At 39.8% G+C, this 17,617-nt stretch overlaps 1 protein-coding gene across 1 annotated transcript; it reads left to right on the top strand.

Moving 5' to 3' along the window:
- Positions 1–5,598: 5,598 nt before the first annotated feature.
- si:ch211-191i18.2 (uncharacterized protein LOC564095 homolog) lies at positions 5,599–13,118 on the top strand. Its single transcript, XM_067500349.1, has 5 exons — positions 5,599–5,766; positions 10,059–10,136; positions 10,246–10,391; positions 11,686–11,780; positions 12,078–13,118. Exons 1-4 carry the CDS (start codon positions 5,703–5,705, stop codon positions 11,758–11,760), a joined length of 363 nt encoding a protein of 120 aa, XP_067356450.1. The 5' UTR covers positions 5,599–5,702; the 3' UTR covers positions 11,761–11,780; positions 12,078–13,118.
- The last annotated feature ends 4,499 nt before the right edge of the window (positions 13,119–17,617 follow it).

Below are 17,617 nucleotides of genomic sequence, written 5' to 3'. Positions count from 1 at the left end.
AGTGGAATGTGTTTTTTTTTTTTTTTTTGTTTTTTTTAATAGATTTGACATAAATCAATGATTTTCATCTTCAGTTGTTTAAGTCCAGATTATTATTTGGTCAGTTAAACAAAATTAAACAAAAAAATAAATAAAAAACAAAACAAAGTAACTGTTTCAGGATTTACAGTTGGGTTAGTACAAATGTTCCTTTCATTTATCAAGAGGAATGTACATTTTTGCACCTATAGTAAAACAATAAACACATTACATAACCTTTTATTATAACTCTTTACGTTTTTGTTACTTCTGATGATTGTACCAGCTGAATTTGCGTTAATAAAAATTGTTTTTTTTACTCTTTTTGCCATTTCAAAATAAGGGAACGCAGTCAAACAGGGCAGCTGTAGTTCAGTTGGTAAGGCAGTTGTCCATTGACCGCAGGGTCAGTAATTCGATTCCCGATCCCTTCTGGCTACGTGTCGAAGTGTCCTTGGGCAATACACTGAACCCCAAGTTGCTCCCGGTGGGTCAGGTGAGCACCTTGCATGGCAGCCAGTGCTATCGGTGTGTGAGTGTGTGTGAATGGGTGACTGAAAAGCAACATTGTAAAGCGCTTTGGAAGCACTATATAAGAGACCATTTACCAAACTTTTGCACTCAACTGTTCATATTTATACACAAAATGACTAAGAGTATGCCGTGAAAATACTGATATAATAAATTAATCAAGAAAATGTGCTTCAAATATTAAAACTACTCAAAGCAGGAAAATGTCCCTGTGACTTATTTATTACATTATTGTGTTATGTAAGTGTGTTAGTAGCTTTTGGCGTTGGGGCTGATTTTACATTTAGAAAATGGCCTTGTCTGATCCAGTTAGTAGTTTAAGCTTTAAAAAAAATTACAATTATTCAAATTTGTATGCCTCATTCTTAAAACTATTTGCCAGTTAAGTGATAATTTGTCACTACTGTATACTACTTCTGCAGTATAATATAACTATACAAGAGGTAATTGTGCATCTTGCAAGTGCAGTTTGCAGATACAACTGTTGTACTTCTATTTGTATCAGAGTATTTTTATAGAGTGATATCAGTAGATTTGCTCAACTAAAATACAATGTTATCTTCCAATCCTCATAGGGACGGTGTGAGACATTTTCCAAAAACATGCATACTCTTTTTTTTTTTTTTTTTTTTTTTTTTTTCCCAAGCTCAGTTTGATCAGACTTCCTTCACACAGCCGGCTAAATCTTGGTATACTAGCTTAACATAATACATTCTCTGGAAAGCGAACTGAACCTGGTTCTAACCTGGACCGTTTTTTACACAAAGATTTAACTTCTCGCTACTGAGATTTGATCGTCTGGATTCAGCTGTTGTCTCTTAACTTAAACCTGCTGAAGTGCAGCTTAGTAGCAAAGTTTCCTTCTGTTACACAAGATTAACCTGAATTGACAGAAATTACTAAAAAAGAAAATAACAACACCTGTGAATTTGAGTGTAGCAGATTCTCAAGCTTTTACTCTACTGCAGGAGAATATTAAAAGATCTCTTCAGCAACATGGCTACTTCACTAAATGCTTCCATTAGAGTTTGTTTTTAAAGATAGACACTGTACGAGGAAAAGTGTCCAAAAGTCATCCGTTTTCAGAGGAGAGAGCCAAGTTCTTTTCTAAATGAGCGGTGCTGAAGAAACGCTGAGCTGGAAAAGCTCATAATGGACATTTCTATGAACCACCAGTTAATAAAACACTTTTATCTTCTTTTACAGCAGCAGTAAATTTCTATAAAATATGTGAACAATCATAAAGCTCATTTCCAAGTTATTTATGTAAATAGTCTTTATCTTCTGAAATAATAGTGGAGCTTTAAGTTGAAACATTCCCTCTGGATTCACAAACTGGTGAAACTGGTGTTTTTAACATCGACCAAGCAGTGAGCAGGTTTTCCCTGCAGTCTCCCTGATGCCACAACATAAACATTGGAGACCGTTTTGTCTCTAGTACTTGGATATGAAGACACACAGTCCACACTTTGCATATAAAACCAACACGTCACACTTGCACTATCCTGAGCAGCATTTAGTGACATTGAACATCCCTGCTGTTACCATTATATATAGAAACCATGAGAACACCCTGACTTTCCCATACTGATGTGAAGCCCCCACCCCCGAGGATAGCCCTCATTAGCTAGGAGATGCACCATGAGAAAGTTTTAAGGAGCCTGACCTCCCTTAAATTTAGTGGATTAGAGTGGTGCTTCAGACCCCTGGATTCTGAATGGCCACCCCTGATCCCTCCCACCGGAGTCAGAGGATGATAAAACTCTAAAGTGAATTGTGTTTCTTAGTAGACTGCTACAAAGACACAAGAAACAACTACAAAGACTGAAGAGGACATGAGAGATGCAAAATGACCACAAAGAGACATGAAAACTGCTAGAAAAATACAGATGGACTGTTAAACTGACCACACAGGTAATTTTAGATCCTGGTGGCATTGGTCACTTCAGGTGTCACCCCTGAAGGTGGTCTTGGTACACTACCGCACTGAGAACTGCACTACCTCACCTTATTGCTCTTATTTGTTTGCTCTTATTTTTTTACTTTTTTATTTCATTTGTATTTTATTTTTATTTCTATTTTTGTAAATTCTCATCTTCTTTACTGTGTGACATTCAGAGTGGAGGGCAAAGTAAGAATTTCATTGTACAGGGAAACATGCGTTCTATCTGTGCATATGACAATAAACACTTTGAATCTTGAATCTTGAATTGTAGGCACCTGCTGTGTAACTGACCAACGCGAAGCTGAAAATATAAATTAATTCAAATAAATAGTATTTAACATTTCTGTACACAAAAAGTAGCAAAAGAGCAGTCCACAATATTTTGTTGGACTACATACAACTTTGATGACAGTACATATTCTCTGTGGCAACTTTCAATGAGTTTATACAATGTTACAACATTTATTTCCCTCCATAAGTGCATTAGTTTTTCACCAAGATCTTGTCTCTCTAGTTTAAAAACATTTAAATTATGTAAATGGCTGTGGCCCCCCTTTTTTAGCACGTCCATCTGGCCACCCCGGTAAACAATTCTAGATCTGTCCCTGAAAGATTAAAAAATATATATCTACTAAGAAAATGTATAGCTTCACGGTCAGTTAGCTTTTACCTGCTAGTCAGTTAAACGCTGTGGACCCCACAAAAGCTTGGTCTGTTTGTTAGCTAATACAATACATTTAAATATGACAGACTTTGAGGCAACCTGCTAACTGTCGCTAATGCTAACATTTAAATGGGGTCATGTAACTGCTGAAGGTACTAGAAGCTAACACATGGAGTTAGCATATTTCACATGTGTTTTCAGGGAAAGGTTCAGGACCAGTGTGCAGTAATTTAATTTTGACTGTTTCCTAATGGATGTAGTTTTCTTTAAATTTTAAGGTTTCTTCTTTTTTTGAACCTCCTTCCTTCCATCTGTTCTTGACTTCTCTCTGGTCTCCCTGCTTCCTCCCTGCTGTATTGTTTCCATAGGAAGTGCTTCGTCAGTCTGCAGATGGTTTCTCACACACAGGACGTTCACACACTCCTGTGGTTTTTCTTTCGGAATCTTCACTTCTTCATGTCTGAACCTGATGTTAATCTCCACCTTTGTTTCCCATCATGCACCTGGCTGTGGGCTGCAAGCGATTAGACTCTGGTCCTAATTCACAATGTTTCATTGTGTTTTAAGGAGCTGCAGCCCTGGACAAACCAAAAAGACTCAGACTAGCTGTAATCTGGAGCTGGATTAGACCTGGACTGTCTGTGGCTTTAGATCAGGGCTGTAATTATTAGAGATTTGGAGGTTTTATCTCGGATTAAAGCGTAGAGTCTATGGCCGAAGGAGAAGACTCTGTAAATACTAAAACAAATTCAAACCACAATGTTCTCATACAGAGAGCAGAAAAAGCCTTTGGTAAAACTGATTTTAATCCACTTTACGTAATGACAACAGGTACCTAAAAGCTGTACTTCATTAGATTACCCACCTCTGCAGAGGAGCTTTAGTTAACAGAGTTGAATACTCTTGAATTCAGATTAGAGGCATGAAAATGGCCTGTAAAGTTTTACTACAGACGAACAGAAACTTGACATTTCAAAGCTGAGATTGTGATGGACTGACTCCTTCTAATGCTGGATTTCCTTCCCTTACACTCTGCCTAGCTTCATGCTGGGACCCTATTTACTATGCTAATGCTGCTCAGGGGGATGCTAATGGTTACTAATGCTTGCTGTTATGGACGATGGCTCCAGCTGTGAGAACAGGGGCTGCAGCTGCACAGGTTTCCCTCCAAAACCTGGAGCACAGAAGAAGAAACACTGAGGTCCAGTGATGCTCTCTGGTATTTAAACTCTGTCAGAGTTAAAACCGAGTTCCCATTGTTTCCACCACTCCCAGCCCTCCCATTAACTGTTCTTCAACAGTTTCCTGTGTGACCCTGCTTCCTTAAACCTGGTCAGAAGGGATGATTTCCATAACAAGCACATGTGATGGGGATGATGATGTCACTCTGAGGTGTGTTTCTTCATTGTGAGCATACAATGAAAACAGAAACCAGCCTCAGACTCTATTGTTCCACATCTAGCTGTCCAACAAAGGCTTTAAAGGGCCGGACCGCAGCTTTTCACACATTTTACCCCAAAGTAAAGATGTGTGTGTGTTGGTGGGGCAGGAAAATAAAGTCAAACATGAGGAATTTATCTGTGTGATCTGATGCAGCTGCTGCTTGAGGCCTGAGATGCCACTGAAAATTCTCAGGAGCAGGAATCTAGCAAAGGGCTGGAGGGCAGGTACATGTTGGGGGGTGGTGTTGTTCATAGGGGATAGGTGATGATCAGGTGAGTCATGGTGAAGTATGTAAACACTTCTCTTTGTCTCAGCTGCAGCCTGTGTTCACAGTAAAAATGCTCTAACAGGGCAGTTTGGAGTGTGAGTGTGTGTCTGAGTGTGGAGTAACCTTGTGTTAAGCGTTGTTAAGCTGCACGTAAACTAGTTCATGCTTCATCCCGCTGCTGCACACTGACATTTAGTGGCTTTTAAATGAGTGACTTTACAGTTTAAACTGCATTTACACAGAGTTTATTATTATCTTACAGTTGTTTAACAGTGACTTTATATTTTTGGTACTTCTCTGTGGTGCTCGGGGAGGACAGGCTCGCCCTGTGGTTGGTCTCTTATCAGGAGCAGTTGTTTCATTAATTCAGCTGTGTCCCTGTTTTGAGATCTACCTGCAGTGAAACTCCTGTTTTAAATTCACTGTACACGTGTTACGTACGTGCACAGTTACACATCTGTAGAACCACATTAATCTTCCTGCTGTGCTGAACCTAAAGCCACATGTCTGAATAGTTGAACTGGCTTTTCTCTGCATGTAAGCCTCAAGGTTTTGGTTGTTTTTCATCAAATGTAGATGATTTAAAATAAAAATCAGTCATTTTTTGTTTTTTCCTGTGTTTCCCTTGATGTCTCTGTGTCTCAATAAATGACCGTTCCCTCTTTTTCTCTCTCTGCTCATTTTTGGCATACAAGGAAGAAACTTGGCAGGAAAACCAGATCAGCCCTCCCCCTCTCCTCCCTCCCTTCTCTCCCTGTGAGTTCATTCAGAGCTCAGTGGATCAGGACCATCACACCAGTCTGTTTCTTTGTCCTCGTGTCTTTCTCTGAATCATGTCCAGCTTCACTATTCTGTCTTTCTGTCTCAGTGCAGTCTCTCTGATGCTGCTGATGCCAGGTGAGTCTTCAAACATTGTGTGTGTGTGTGTGTGTGTGTGTGTGTTGAACTTCCTGTTCACTCACTGCTTGTTTGCCGTGCTGGGTTTGTTTTACCATTTGACTGTAAGTGGCTCCATCACCAGGTTGTGTTTGTCTGAAGCTGACAGCTTTTCAAACAGATGCTGACATTGGTCAGCATTGGTTAGAGTGTGTCATTTTAGTCTGTGCTGCTTTTTTGGAACTTTCATTAGTTTCTGCTGTTTACTGAACACTTTCCGATATAAATGATTAAAAGATGCAAATTAGCTGAAAGTTTAAACTTTTATTATATATTTACACCATAAGATTAAACAACACAGGAGACAGCACATTTTCTCTCAGATTATCTGAATTTTAGTTTTATAATAAGTAAATTATATTAATATTATTAATATTTGGTGCTAGATCTCTTGCTTGCAGTAACTGCGTGAAATCTGTGACTCACCAAAATCAAATCGTTGGTTTCTTCTTTAATAATTTTCAGCCTTTTACCGTAGCCTGCTTCAGTAGCTGTTTGCTGTGGGGGTTCTCCTTCAGTCTCCTCTTCAGCAGATAGAGGTTATGGTCTAATGATTAACTAATAACTACTTTTCCCTCTGATAAAATCCTTTCTTGAGTTCACAGTGTGGTTTGGATCATTGTCTTGCTATGTGATGAAACTCCTCCACATTAGTTTTGGGTAATTTCTCTGTAAATTTGCAGACAACATGTTTCTGCTCGCCTCTGAATTCATCCTGCTTTCATAATGAGTTGATGAGTATGATGAATAAAGTTCAGTGAGTCTGATCCAGAAGCAGCTGTGTGACCACCTCAGCTGTACTTCACACATGAGATTATATAGTCTGGATGATGAGCAGATAATTTCTTCCTCTACTTCCCATCAGTTTGGTGGAGGTTAATCTTGGTTTCATCAGTCCATAACTGGACTTTTTAGACTTTCAGATTCTTCCTGGTGATGAGTTGTTTCCATTGTGGTGTGTCCTCTGTGTTTCTGCTCAGTTTTCTTCAGAAAGTGGATGGTGATGTCGTCAGTCCTTCATTGAGGACGTTGTTGCTGATGTCTCGCAGTGTTTCTGTCATCAGCTGATGTTGTTCTTCTTTGCTGGCCCGTTCTATGGATGTGGCTCAGTGATTTCTTTCTTTGTCAGGATGTTCACAGTTGTTGTATTGACTATATCCTGTGTTTGTGTAATGTCTCTGATTGTCCCTCAGATTCCCACAGACAGTTCTCCGCTTTTTATTCTTTTAACAACAAATTCAGTCTTCACAGAAACTGCCCCAGGCTAAGACCAGGACACACCTGGGTAACAAGCAACTGTCAGTCCCTTGGCCTTGCTGTTGTAATACTTTTGGTGGAGATTGTATTTCTCACACACTTCTTTCTTATTTCAGAAACATGACCCTGAGGCCTCGGCTGCGGCTCACTGAGACTCAGAATCACTTGTATAGGTTAATATAAACAGCTTGTTGCCACAGCTACCAGTTCGTTCATGAACTCACCGTTCGTGTTGTTCACATGTGGCTCACATTTCAGCGAAAGCTGGACATGTGGGGCAGATTTACATTAAAACTGCATCGGGGGCAGTTTCACATAGCAGTGAGACAATGACGTATGCTGTACAAACAGATTTTTGTCCTCAGAAGTGGGGTCTGATAAGGTGCCCTCACCCCTCATAACCCCCCTAACCTGAGCATGAGTCCCGATTATGCAGAAGAACTGAATGAACCAACAGTCCCTGAACTAAACACAGCTTCAAGTTCAACAAACTGTTCATTTATCACAGCTCATGTTTTTGTTTTGGGGGGACAGTTTATTTAGTGGCTTCTGATCATTTAAACTACAGTACTTAATTAAATGTACTCGATTACTTCACAGCACAGACTGTGTGTCGCCGGTTTCAGATGATGGTGTTTCAGCAGCTGGTTTCTGTAAAGTCAGGATCATGTGACCAAACACCCCCACACTGACACCCCCCGACCCCCCAACCCCTTCACCCCTTCCTCCCCGCACACACGCATACACAAACACACACACACTTAGTTTCTTAACTTCCTTTCACATCCGTCTACTTCACTCCTTTGTGTTCTTATGCTTCTCCCCCTTTATGTTCCTCCAATTCTTTTCTTTTCTTTCTCTCCTCAATCTTTTGTCTTTTCTTTCTTCACTACTTCTTTTTCTCCTTTCTTTTTTCATGTCATTCATTCCCTCAATTAGTTTTCCATTCAACTTCCTTTCATTTCTTTTTCTCTGTTCTTTACTTTCCTCTCATCTCCTCCTTTTTACTTTCTTTCCCTGCATTCTTTCATTGCTTCCTCCCTATCGTCACTAGTTTTATTTTTTCTCTTACACTCTTTCTTTTGTTTTACTCCTCTCCTGTTTCCTTTCCTTCATCCCATCCTTCAATTTTGTCTCTTTATCTTTCATTGCTGTTTCTTCTTTTCTTTCCCACCCACCACCGTTTGATTGACTGGTGATCTCTCTCATCTGTTTTTCATTTCCTCTCCCTCTGATTGACAAGTGGTCAAAGATGACATACTTTATGTTTGGTAACAATTAAAAGCCCACCCCCTGAGTTCCCATCAGCCCACTGTGTCTGTGTGTGCGTGTTTATTAATCCTGTGTAAATCAGATCCACATCAACATGTAACACACACGTGGTGGCTTTGATGGATTAATGATCAGTCTATATTTATATGGTCATGGTTAGTGTGGCATGTTGGGTTGTTATGGGGGGTCAGAGATTGTCCCCACAGCTACAGGAAGAGACACAGAAAAGCAGAAACAGCAGGACGTGCTTTCACGTGCCTGCACGGTCCATTATCTGCTTTAATAGTTGAGTTTAAAACCAGATGGATCCTGGTTTTGTTGGTGGTTGTCGCTTCCAGCTCTAACGACAGACTGAGATGAAGCTGTGAATTAATGCCCCCCTCATCATAGATCAACTGAGAACATGTCAACTGGTCTTTGTCCTCTGTAGCACTGAGGACACAATGTCCATGATTAAAGCATCTGATCTGAACCTGTATGACCGCTCGGTTCCTCCTTCTCAGCAGGTGTCCCTGACTCTTTATGTTAACCTGGGAGGTCTTTACAGATATTTCCTCCCAGTTCAGGACTCAGTAGAAATTGGATTAGACTTTATGACCAGGTTTGTACTGAGATCCAACCAGTTCAGGCTCAGGAGCATTGGGAGGTATTTTATGTCAGAGCTCCGAACTCTCAGCATCCTGCAGGAAAAACACATTTCACCATTTTCCACATTAACTCATCAACATAATTATGCTTCTCCCCACCATAAGTAATTGGACAGTTGTATATGTGTAGTTGTGTGGGATCAGTGTGGGAGACAATGTCCTTTACCTCAGTGCCAGAGCAGCAGTGAGGTCATGTGTGAACAGAGCTGTTGTGCAGAAAACAGTGGCTCACATGAAGCATTTTCCCAGAGAATCAGTCTCTGAGGATCAGGACACATGCAGAGACATGATGGTTGCTGGTGGGGTGTGGGGAGGTCTTCAGGGATTGTTGTTTCCCATCAGACTGTAGCAATGTGAATGCAATGTGTGTGTGTGTGTGTGTGTGTGTGTGTGTGTGCGTGTGTGAGTGGGTGAATGAGAAGCACTGTAAAGCACTTTGAGTGCCAATAGGTAGAAAAGTGCTATATAAGTGCAGAACATTTACTGTGGAGGACAAGACAGAAAAGAGATTCATAATCTAAAGAGCTCATAAAGAAGAAATAAGTCTGATTCGTTGTGTTGCATTAACTTGTAAACAGCATTTTACCAGGTAAACATATGTTTTCAGTTGGACAAGTGTGGATTGAGCTGCATTCACACATAACAACACAGAAAAAACACGCAGGGAATCTGAGGAGAAGCCACAACACACCCAGACTCCCACTGGCTGTGCTCAAAGTGTTGAGCAGTTCAAAGCCCATGGAAAAACTGTTTTCACAAACGAGGTAGAAAATCCAAAAACAAAAGTGAAAACAGCTGAGGACGATGCTGAAAGTCAAACTGTTTATGACTTCTCTGTTTAGTGTTTGTCCACAGTCTAAGTTTCAACACCATTTATTGTCTCTACAATGGAAAAATCTATTTTACATTGCACTATGTTTTAGGATCTGTTGATTCATGTTCGCCCACAAACAGGGTTTTCATTGGTTAAAGATCAACAAAATGACCAGAAGCACCTTCTCACTTCCTGTTTCACAGAACTTTGACACCCTGTACAGCAGAGACAACATTGACCGTTTCTGTGTGTTGTGGTTTCAGGTTCTGAGGCCGAGTGGTTCGACTTAACGCCACCTCCAGACTACGACTACAATGCCACCTTCGAGTACAGCTTCTTCAGTGAGTGCATATGTAGACCTGAGCTCTGGGCTGAAGGTCTCAGTTGGGACTCAAAACTTTTTGTACAATTAGTACCTGAGACAATTGAACATTTTTGTGGCGTTTCCAGGTAACACTAGCAACGAGGAACTGGACAGGTTCACTGGAGAGTTCAGCGACAAAGACAAAGAGGGAGACACTGTAACAATGGTAACCATGAGAGGAAGCACAGAAAGGGATGACGTTCGTGACACTGCTTCACTTCCTGTTTCTAAGGTGGGAAACCTGAGCTGTAGATTTCTGACATTAAACTGAACTGTACTGACTTAAACCAAAACCAAACCATTATGAACCAACGTTAAACCTCATTATTAGATAAACCAGAGTTAAGCCTCAGTCACGTCAAAGTTAAGTGTTAAACCAGTCTTGTTTTACCTAAGATTCAGTTTAAGCTGCACCATTCATTGATGGAAAGTAACAAAGTATTTGTTCTTAAGTACATTTTTCATGTATCTGTACAATACTAAAGTATATTTAAGTTTGGTTACTTTGAATTTTACTTCTGAGAGCAAATATCTGTACTTTTTACTCCACCACATTTCTAATCAAACTTGTGTTACACGTTACAATCATGTTACTTTACACATTTTATAATAAACCACGTTTTCCATTTCCCCCTTTGATGGTCTTATTTAAAAATGTATTTGAAATATTAACAATACCTAAAGTGAGTTGGTATGTAATAATTTTATTTTTTGGCTTCGTGAAATTAAACTTGGTGTTCCCTACTTCTTCTTCTTCTTACTCCACATGAGAAGTCTAGAAATAAAACTGAAAAAAGCATCAGATCTTTAACCCATCATTCATGTCTTTTACCATTAACTGTCCTACAAACATGAAGCTGCACTTGTCCACAGAAAAGGACAAAGGGAAAGAATAGTCAAGTATTTACCCTCTTTTAATAGTTTAAGTAAAATATAAATCATGTACTTACTTACTTTTATTTAAGTAGAAATTTCACTCAGTACTTACTTTTACTAGAGTACACTATTGTATGTATATTTGTACTTTTACTTATATTAATGTTGTTCTAATGTTTGAAAACCAACGTGAATCCTACATGGTGTCCGCTGTTTTTAGACTGTGTTATTAAACATCTGACTCAGCAGGTTTGTGTCCACATGTTTTCTCCCAACTTGGAGCGAAGCTGCTGGAGTCAAATTAAAGACACACTGGATCTGAGAATAAATATCTGCTTTTGTCTGTGTGGTTTGTATCAGTCAGAGGACATTTGTCTCTGCAGACATGTTGACCACATAAAAGAATCTGACAACAAACCAGACGACAACACACTGTTCTTCTCCACTAACTAAAACGTACCAGAAGACGAAACGGGTTCATGAACTGGAAAAGCTCCATGGAGCCAGAACCACGTCTCGTCCTCCTCTTCATCAACATGAGCCTTAGGAGAACAGCAGACAAGATTCAGGGCTTTAAAAGCCCATTAAATTAAGATTTTAAAAAAATATATTTATTCACTCTGAATGAAGTTATGTGTTTGCTTCTGCAGGACATCTGGACACTCATCTGGTCTCTGATGGTACTTATGATCCTGAACCTGCATCAGCTGCCACACACACTATGAGACAAACTCACACCCAGCAGGTGTGTCTAACACACACACCCTACAGCTCTTGTTTCTGTAGTTTGTTGTGTGTCCAGCAGGGGTTGCTGTCATCTCTGATTGGATGTGGGTCAGAGGAAACTTGTTAAAGTGTAAATGTGTTGATGTCAGAAAATGATGATTTACATTCTGCAGACACACACACACTTTATTAACTATCATATTTAATGTCATGGCTTTTAAACAGCGGGGGGCTTCTTTTTAAAACATGACTTTTGCAGAGGAAACCTGTTGTTTACCTGTGAAAAGCTGAAACTCATGTTTCTTGTCCATTGCAGCTGTTGTCAGCCTAGATGATCCAGAACCAGTGAGAGTCAGCTTCTTTGAGGAGGGAGGATCACAGGTCACCGGTGGCCGTGCAGATCAGAAAACCACACCTGCTGAAAATGGCTGTTACCTGAGCATAGGACCTGGTGGACTCAATCACAGCTGCAGTTACCTCCTCTTCAATTTTAAAATAATATGTTTCACAAATGGTTAAAAATATATGAAAATGTTTTAAAGAATATATTTTTATTTGAATGTAGGAACAAAACATCACTAAATGGTGGCACATGTATGGAAGGTCACTGATGGCAAATCAAAGTGCAAAGAGACACTTTATAAACGGATTAACGCTGTAAAAATAAGTGACCATGAATTCTGACATTAAAGCTGTTTTTTAGAGAACATCTCCTCTGATTTATTAAGTCAAATCTCAGTCCTCCTCAGTTTAAACATCATTGTGAATCAAACAGCAGCTTTATCTCCACAAAAAATAATTTAATGTTTACCACAAATAACACAAATTATTTTATCCCTTCAAATTAAAAGTCAGGATTTACACGACTTATTCCAGTGCTGCCAATTAAAAGTCCTGGTTAAATCATTGGGTGAGAAGTTGTTGAGTTCAGTGATAGTCATGGGATCAAAAAGGTTTTTGTGTATTTAATATAAAATACTCTGCATCATACAGATGTAAGCATTTAGAATAGTTGTTGTTAGCTGTTGTTACTTAAATTCTTGTGTTTTACAATAAAATGTAGAAAAAGGTTTTACTCATTTTCTCCAGCAGCTGTTAATCTGCACACAGAAACATACAAAGATAAAAAATAAAACTGTTTTCCAACAATCAAAAACATTTAGTTTATTGAGACTGAGCTGAATACTATAAAGGACAAAACAGAACAGTATTTTATCTATCAGTGTTTCTTACACAGCAAAAGACATCACAATTTTCTCTAAATAAACTGAAAGTGACAAAATTTAACAAAAGAAAAATCTGAAAATGTGTTCAACAGATTACTTGTATGTTTGTGAATAAAATGTATTTAATAATTTTTCTTCGTATCCTGTTCGTGCTTCAACATGTATATTATTTATGGGTCAGTATGTTTTTATATGTGTTTTGCTGTAAAACATTTGGTCAGTTTGTCAAAAAACTCATTGTTTTTGTTTTGAAGTAAAAGAAATTAAACCTGATAAAAATAATCATTTGGCTCCAGCTTCACAGAGGTTATCAGAGTTTCTTACAGATTTCCTGTCTCACTTTATAAATGTGTGCTCAGGGTTAACATCAATGAGGAGCAACTCCATCCTTGTTGCAAACAAAGAACAGGTGAGCAGGAGATGGACGCCTCAGCTTCCTCAGATATTTCACTCCACAAGAATCCACAAAGATTTTTTTCTACGTTTTCATTTGGCACTTCAGGGTTTTGTCCGAGGAAACTTTGACATGGGGCCCAGAACAACTGGGAATTTAACCACTAACCCTGTGGTTCATGGACGACTGCTCCACGAACAGTGTAGTTGTTATATCCTGTGGACACAGAATAAGGTCAAACTCTTTCAGAGACATTTTAAATTTATTTGCATTTCACTCTAAAACCTTAATGACTAATAGCTCCTTTGGTTAATGTTCCAAACTTTTTACAGAGACAAGTAAATGCCCCCCCATATCCAGAATAATGTTTCCATTAAAGTTGTCAGATTGTTCTTCTTCTCATCTTAATTTATTACATCAAACCTCAGTCCTCCACACACATCATCTCTCATCAATTCGGACAGATTGTTCTGAGGAGTCACAATGTTTGAAGTTTTAAAGGATGGGGGCAAATAAATACGTACAAAATCCTACTGTGATTTTCTCCACAGCTGTTGGATTATCAAATTAAACCACTGAAAAATGTTTGAGGTTTGTTGTTGTAACTCTACAGAAAACGTGGTTTCAGCAAATTTCTGACTTTCAGGATCAAAACTGTTAATAATAAAACTATTTGAATTTTAGAAATGAAACAAAAACAAATAAAAACTTACTCTTAAAACACATTATTTTATTATAGATGGATCATCATTTATACCATTGTTACAGTCAGTGCTCTAATACGTCTTTATGTCTTCAAAGTTATTCTCAGACATAATTTTAACTTTATCTTCCTTGTACTTTCTCATTTAAAGATAAACATGTAAAACAGTGAGATCCATCCTTCACTGATGCTGTTAAAGCTCCACAGCTGCTTCCTGTCTCAGATTCACTTTGTGTTGTTCCCTAGGGCTCACGTGATGTGGACGTTTGGTGCCGCTGTGTGTCTTAATGAGTATCGACTCCGTCAGTGCGGATTAAAAACTGAGAGCAGGAGGTGACGACGCCTTGGGCTCCTCGGTTATTTCAGTACAGGAGTCTGCACGACAGTTCATCAGGAAAAACTCCTTTTACTTTGTTTGTTGTTCTCTGGACTCTGGACTAAAAAAACTACATTAAGATAGTTTGGAAACAGCTTCACGTTGTCAGATTAAAACAAGGGGCAAACAACGTCTAAAACTAAAGCTGTCGCAGCCTCTGACCATTTTTATTTCACTGTAAAATCACTAAAAACTAGTGTCAGGTTAGTAACCAGCTGCTGTGTGGAAACCAGCAAATCAAAGTAAAAAAAGAAGCAGAGAGAAAGAACGAGAAGACTCCCACCCATGTGTGATTGCTGTCCTCACCTGCCCGAGCCAGCTTGGGTCCAGCTCACCTGGACACTCCTATTCTACAGGAACATCGAGGTGAAGCAGTTTAATAAGCAGGTAATGTTCCTGTGTTCCAGCTGATAACAAGCCGAATTCTGCTCAGACAAAGACAATGAAATGGATCTGCCAAAAGTCCAAACCTGTGTTACCAGACATGAGTTCAGCCATAGTTTACACATGCAATTGTTACGGCCCTGGCCGTATGTGTTGTATTTGTTGTTCCTTTTGAGTTGTATTTTGTGTGAATGTTTTTGAATGAGAGTGAGTATTTTTTTTGTGTGGATCTGTGTGTTTGAGTTATAGGTGCCCTTCCTGATTGGCTGGATTTGAAGGCCGTAAGCTGATTGGTCCATCCTACACCTGGAGTTTAAAAAGTACGGTTCTAAACAGCTAGATATACTTGTAAATAGTAATGAATCTGTAGGGGTGAACTGCCATTGTCTTTCGACTGTTGTCTCATTTACATTTAGTCATTTAGCAGACGCTTTTATCCAAAGTGCTTATAATTCACAAGATGCAAGTGCGAGAAAGAGCAGAAAGGATTTTTTTTTTTTTTTTTAAAGAGATTTAAGTACATAGGAAGATGCGTAACAGTTCTGTTTTCAGCAGTTTTTTGAATATTGGGAGAGATTCAGCTGAGCGTGCAGAGTTTGGTAGCTCGTTCCACCATCGTGGGATCATTGCACTAAAAAGTTTTGCTTGGTGTCTTCTGTGCGGTGCTGGGACCACCAGACATCATTTGTTGGCAGACCGCAGCGGACGGGAAGGATTGTAGACCTGAATGAGTGAGTTGAGGTAAGCGGGAGCTGTCGAGTTAACCACCCTGTGAGCAAGAGACAGAGCTTTGAACCTGATGCGAGCAGCTACAGGAAGCCAGTGTAGAGATCTAAAGAGTGGTGTGACATGTTTTTGAATGAGAGTGAGTATTTTTCTTGTTGTGTGGATCTGTGTTCTCTTGTTTTCACATTAGGGAGTTAGGGTTAGTGACTGTCTTTTGTTTCTTTCTTTCTAGAGGCTAGCTGGCACTTTCTTTGAGAAATAGCTTATTTGGTTTATTATTTTGGCCTTGGTTCACCCTGAGTTATAGTGTCACATTTGTATGACATTTTCTTTTGTGGAAAATACATTTCATACTTTTGGAACACTTGGATCCTGGATTTTCGTTTGGGGACCAGAGAGGGAACAGCCTTATTTATCTTTGTAAGTTGCACCCCTACCCCCTAGACAGGGGCGTAACAGTAACCCTCAGTCAGGGCTCAGTAATAGGCTCCAACATCAGAACTTTGTTCAGTGAGAGAAACCAAATGAGATCTGATCCTGTTTCTGTTCTTGGAGAGAGGGTCGGATCCTATATGATCCTGATCTCACAGCTAAGCCCTCTGTGCAGTAGCTGAACATAAATCTGCAGTCGACAGTCGAGGCTGAAGCTGCCGCCACAGATGCTGATTATTCAGTTTTTTCAGACAAAGCAGACGACCTTCACAAGACAAATGAGACATTTATCAGCACAGGAACCACCTGTTCTGGTGCTGTGGCTCACAGTTCAAAAGAACTTAAAGTACTCGTTTTGAAGAATTGATTAACTGATTAGCACGGACTGAACAGATCTGAATAACGAGTGAAAAAAACCAGAGTTTGGATTCTGGTAAAAACGTCCAAGCCGAGAAACAATTTTAACACACACTGTTCGGTACTGCAGGGACACACACTGAATAATGTGAGAATATGAAAAGCAACATCAACGTTGGCACCTATGTCAATAAAAAAGACACGAGGAGAAATGAAACTGGACAAGAGAAGATGCCACTTCAGACTGTCCCAGTAATAATCATCCAGAACCTCGATCTGTGGATCAGGTTTTTATCTGGGCCCCATCCCCTCCTACACAGGACCTCCACTAGACTGAAGGAGACACAAAATGGCCACAGATACAGCTATCAGGTCACTCATGGACATTTCATGTAGCTTTTACTCTGGGTGGACCAGTAGAGGGGGGCTTTGGGTTACAAACACCACAAAAAGCTGATCTATATGACAAACCCACGAGGCCCAAAAGAGAAATCATCTGTTTGTCAAAGAAGATGAGTTCTAAGGACTAAAGGAACTGTAGCAGCAGGGCCACAAGGGATCATTTGGTCCTCACCTCTGAAAAAGTGTGACTGTTAATTTCCTGATACGACTCGTTCTGTGATGGCGGTAGTTTGACATTTAGCCGTTAATGAGAGCTGAGATGAAAGCGGCAGAGACCGAGCAAGCTGAGCTGCGGGTCACCTCCCAATGCAAATCAGACAAAGAAAAGGGCACAAATTGTTTGCTCCTGCGTCATCATCAAACACTGTCCTGATCTCAGGTCAGCGGGATCAGACCTGCTGCGTTCTGGTGACGGCCATGATGGGCATTAATGAACAGTCAACATAAAGAAAACGCTACTGAGTGGTTGACCTCTGACCTCTGACCTGTGACAGGAACCAGCTGTAGTTTCATTGGCAGGTGGGTCTGGGTCTGGTGAAAGCAGATCTGAACATTTTCATTTGATTTGAAGATTGTTAGAGGATTTAGACATGGGACAGAAATAAATTGTGCACGTGCTACAAAGAGACTCCAAACATTTTCTAAATAACTCCACACAGCGAGGCCATGGTCTGTCCAAGATGGTTCTGACCTTCAGCTGTGGGTCTGACCTTCGACCTTGGGTCCGTTTTCATGTAAACATTCAGCATCGACCCGTTTTACATTAAGTACACAGAAGCATCATCAATCACAGGTTTATCTGATGTGCACATGAATAATATGTGAGCGACTGTCAGCGGACACATCACAGCAGCAG

The sequence above is a fragment of the Channa argus genome, chromosome 1 (genome assembly GCF_033026475.1).
Source record: "Channa argus isolate prfri chromosome 1, Channa argus male v1.0, whole genome shotgun sequence".
NCBI classification, from domain to species: Eukaryota; Metazoa; Chordata; class Actinopteri; order Anabantiformes; family Channidae; genus Channa; species Channa argus.
Note: the sequence above shows the minus strand (reverse complement) of the source record. Positions and strands in the feature narration are given on the sequence as shown.

What these genes read in the sequence shown, in the direction of transcription:
- si:ch211-191i18.2 (XM_067500349.1), top strand. Translation starts at nt 5,703, where the DNA reads ATGTCCAGCTTCACTATTCTGTCTTTCTGTCTCAGTGCAGTCTCTCTG. An exon ending in TCTGATGCTGCTGATGCCAG is followed by an intron (nt 5,767 to 10,058) that starts GTGAGTCTTCAA and finishes TTGTGGTTTCAG; the next exon opens with GTTCTGAGGCCGAGTGGTTC. An exon ending in CTTCGAGTACAGCTTCTTCA is followed by an intron (nt 10,137 to 10,245) that starts GTGAGTGCATAT and finishes TGGCGTTTCCAG; the next exon opens with GTAACACTAGCAACGAGGAA.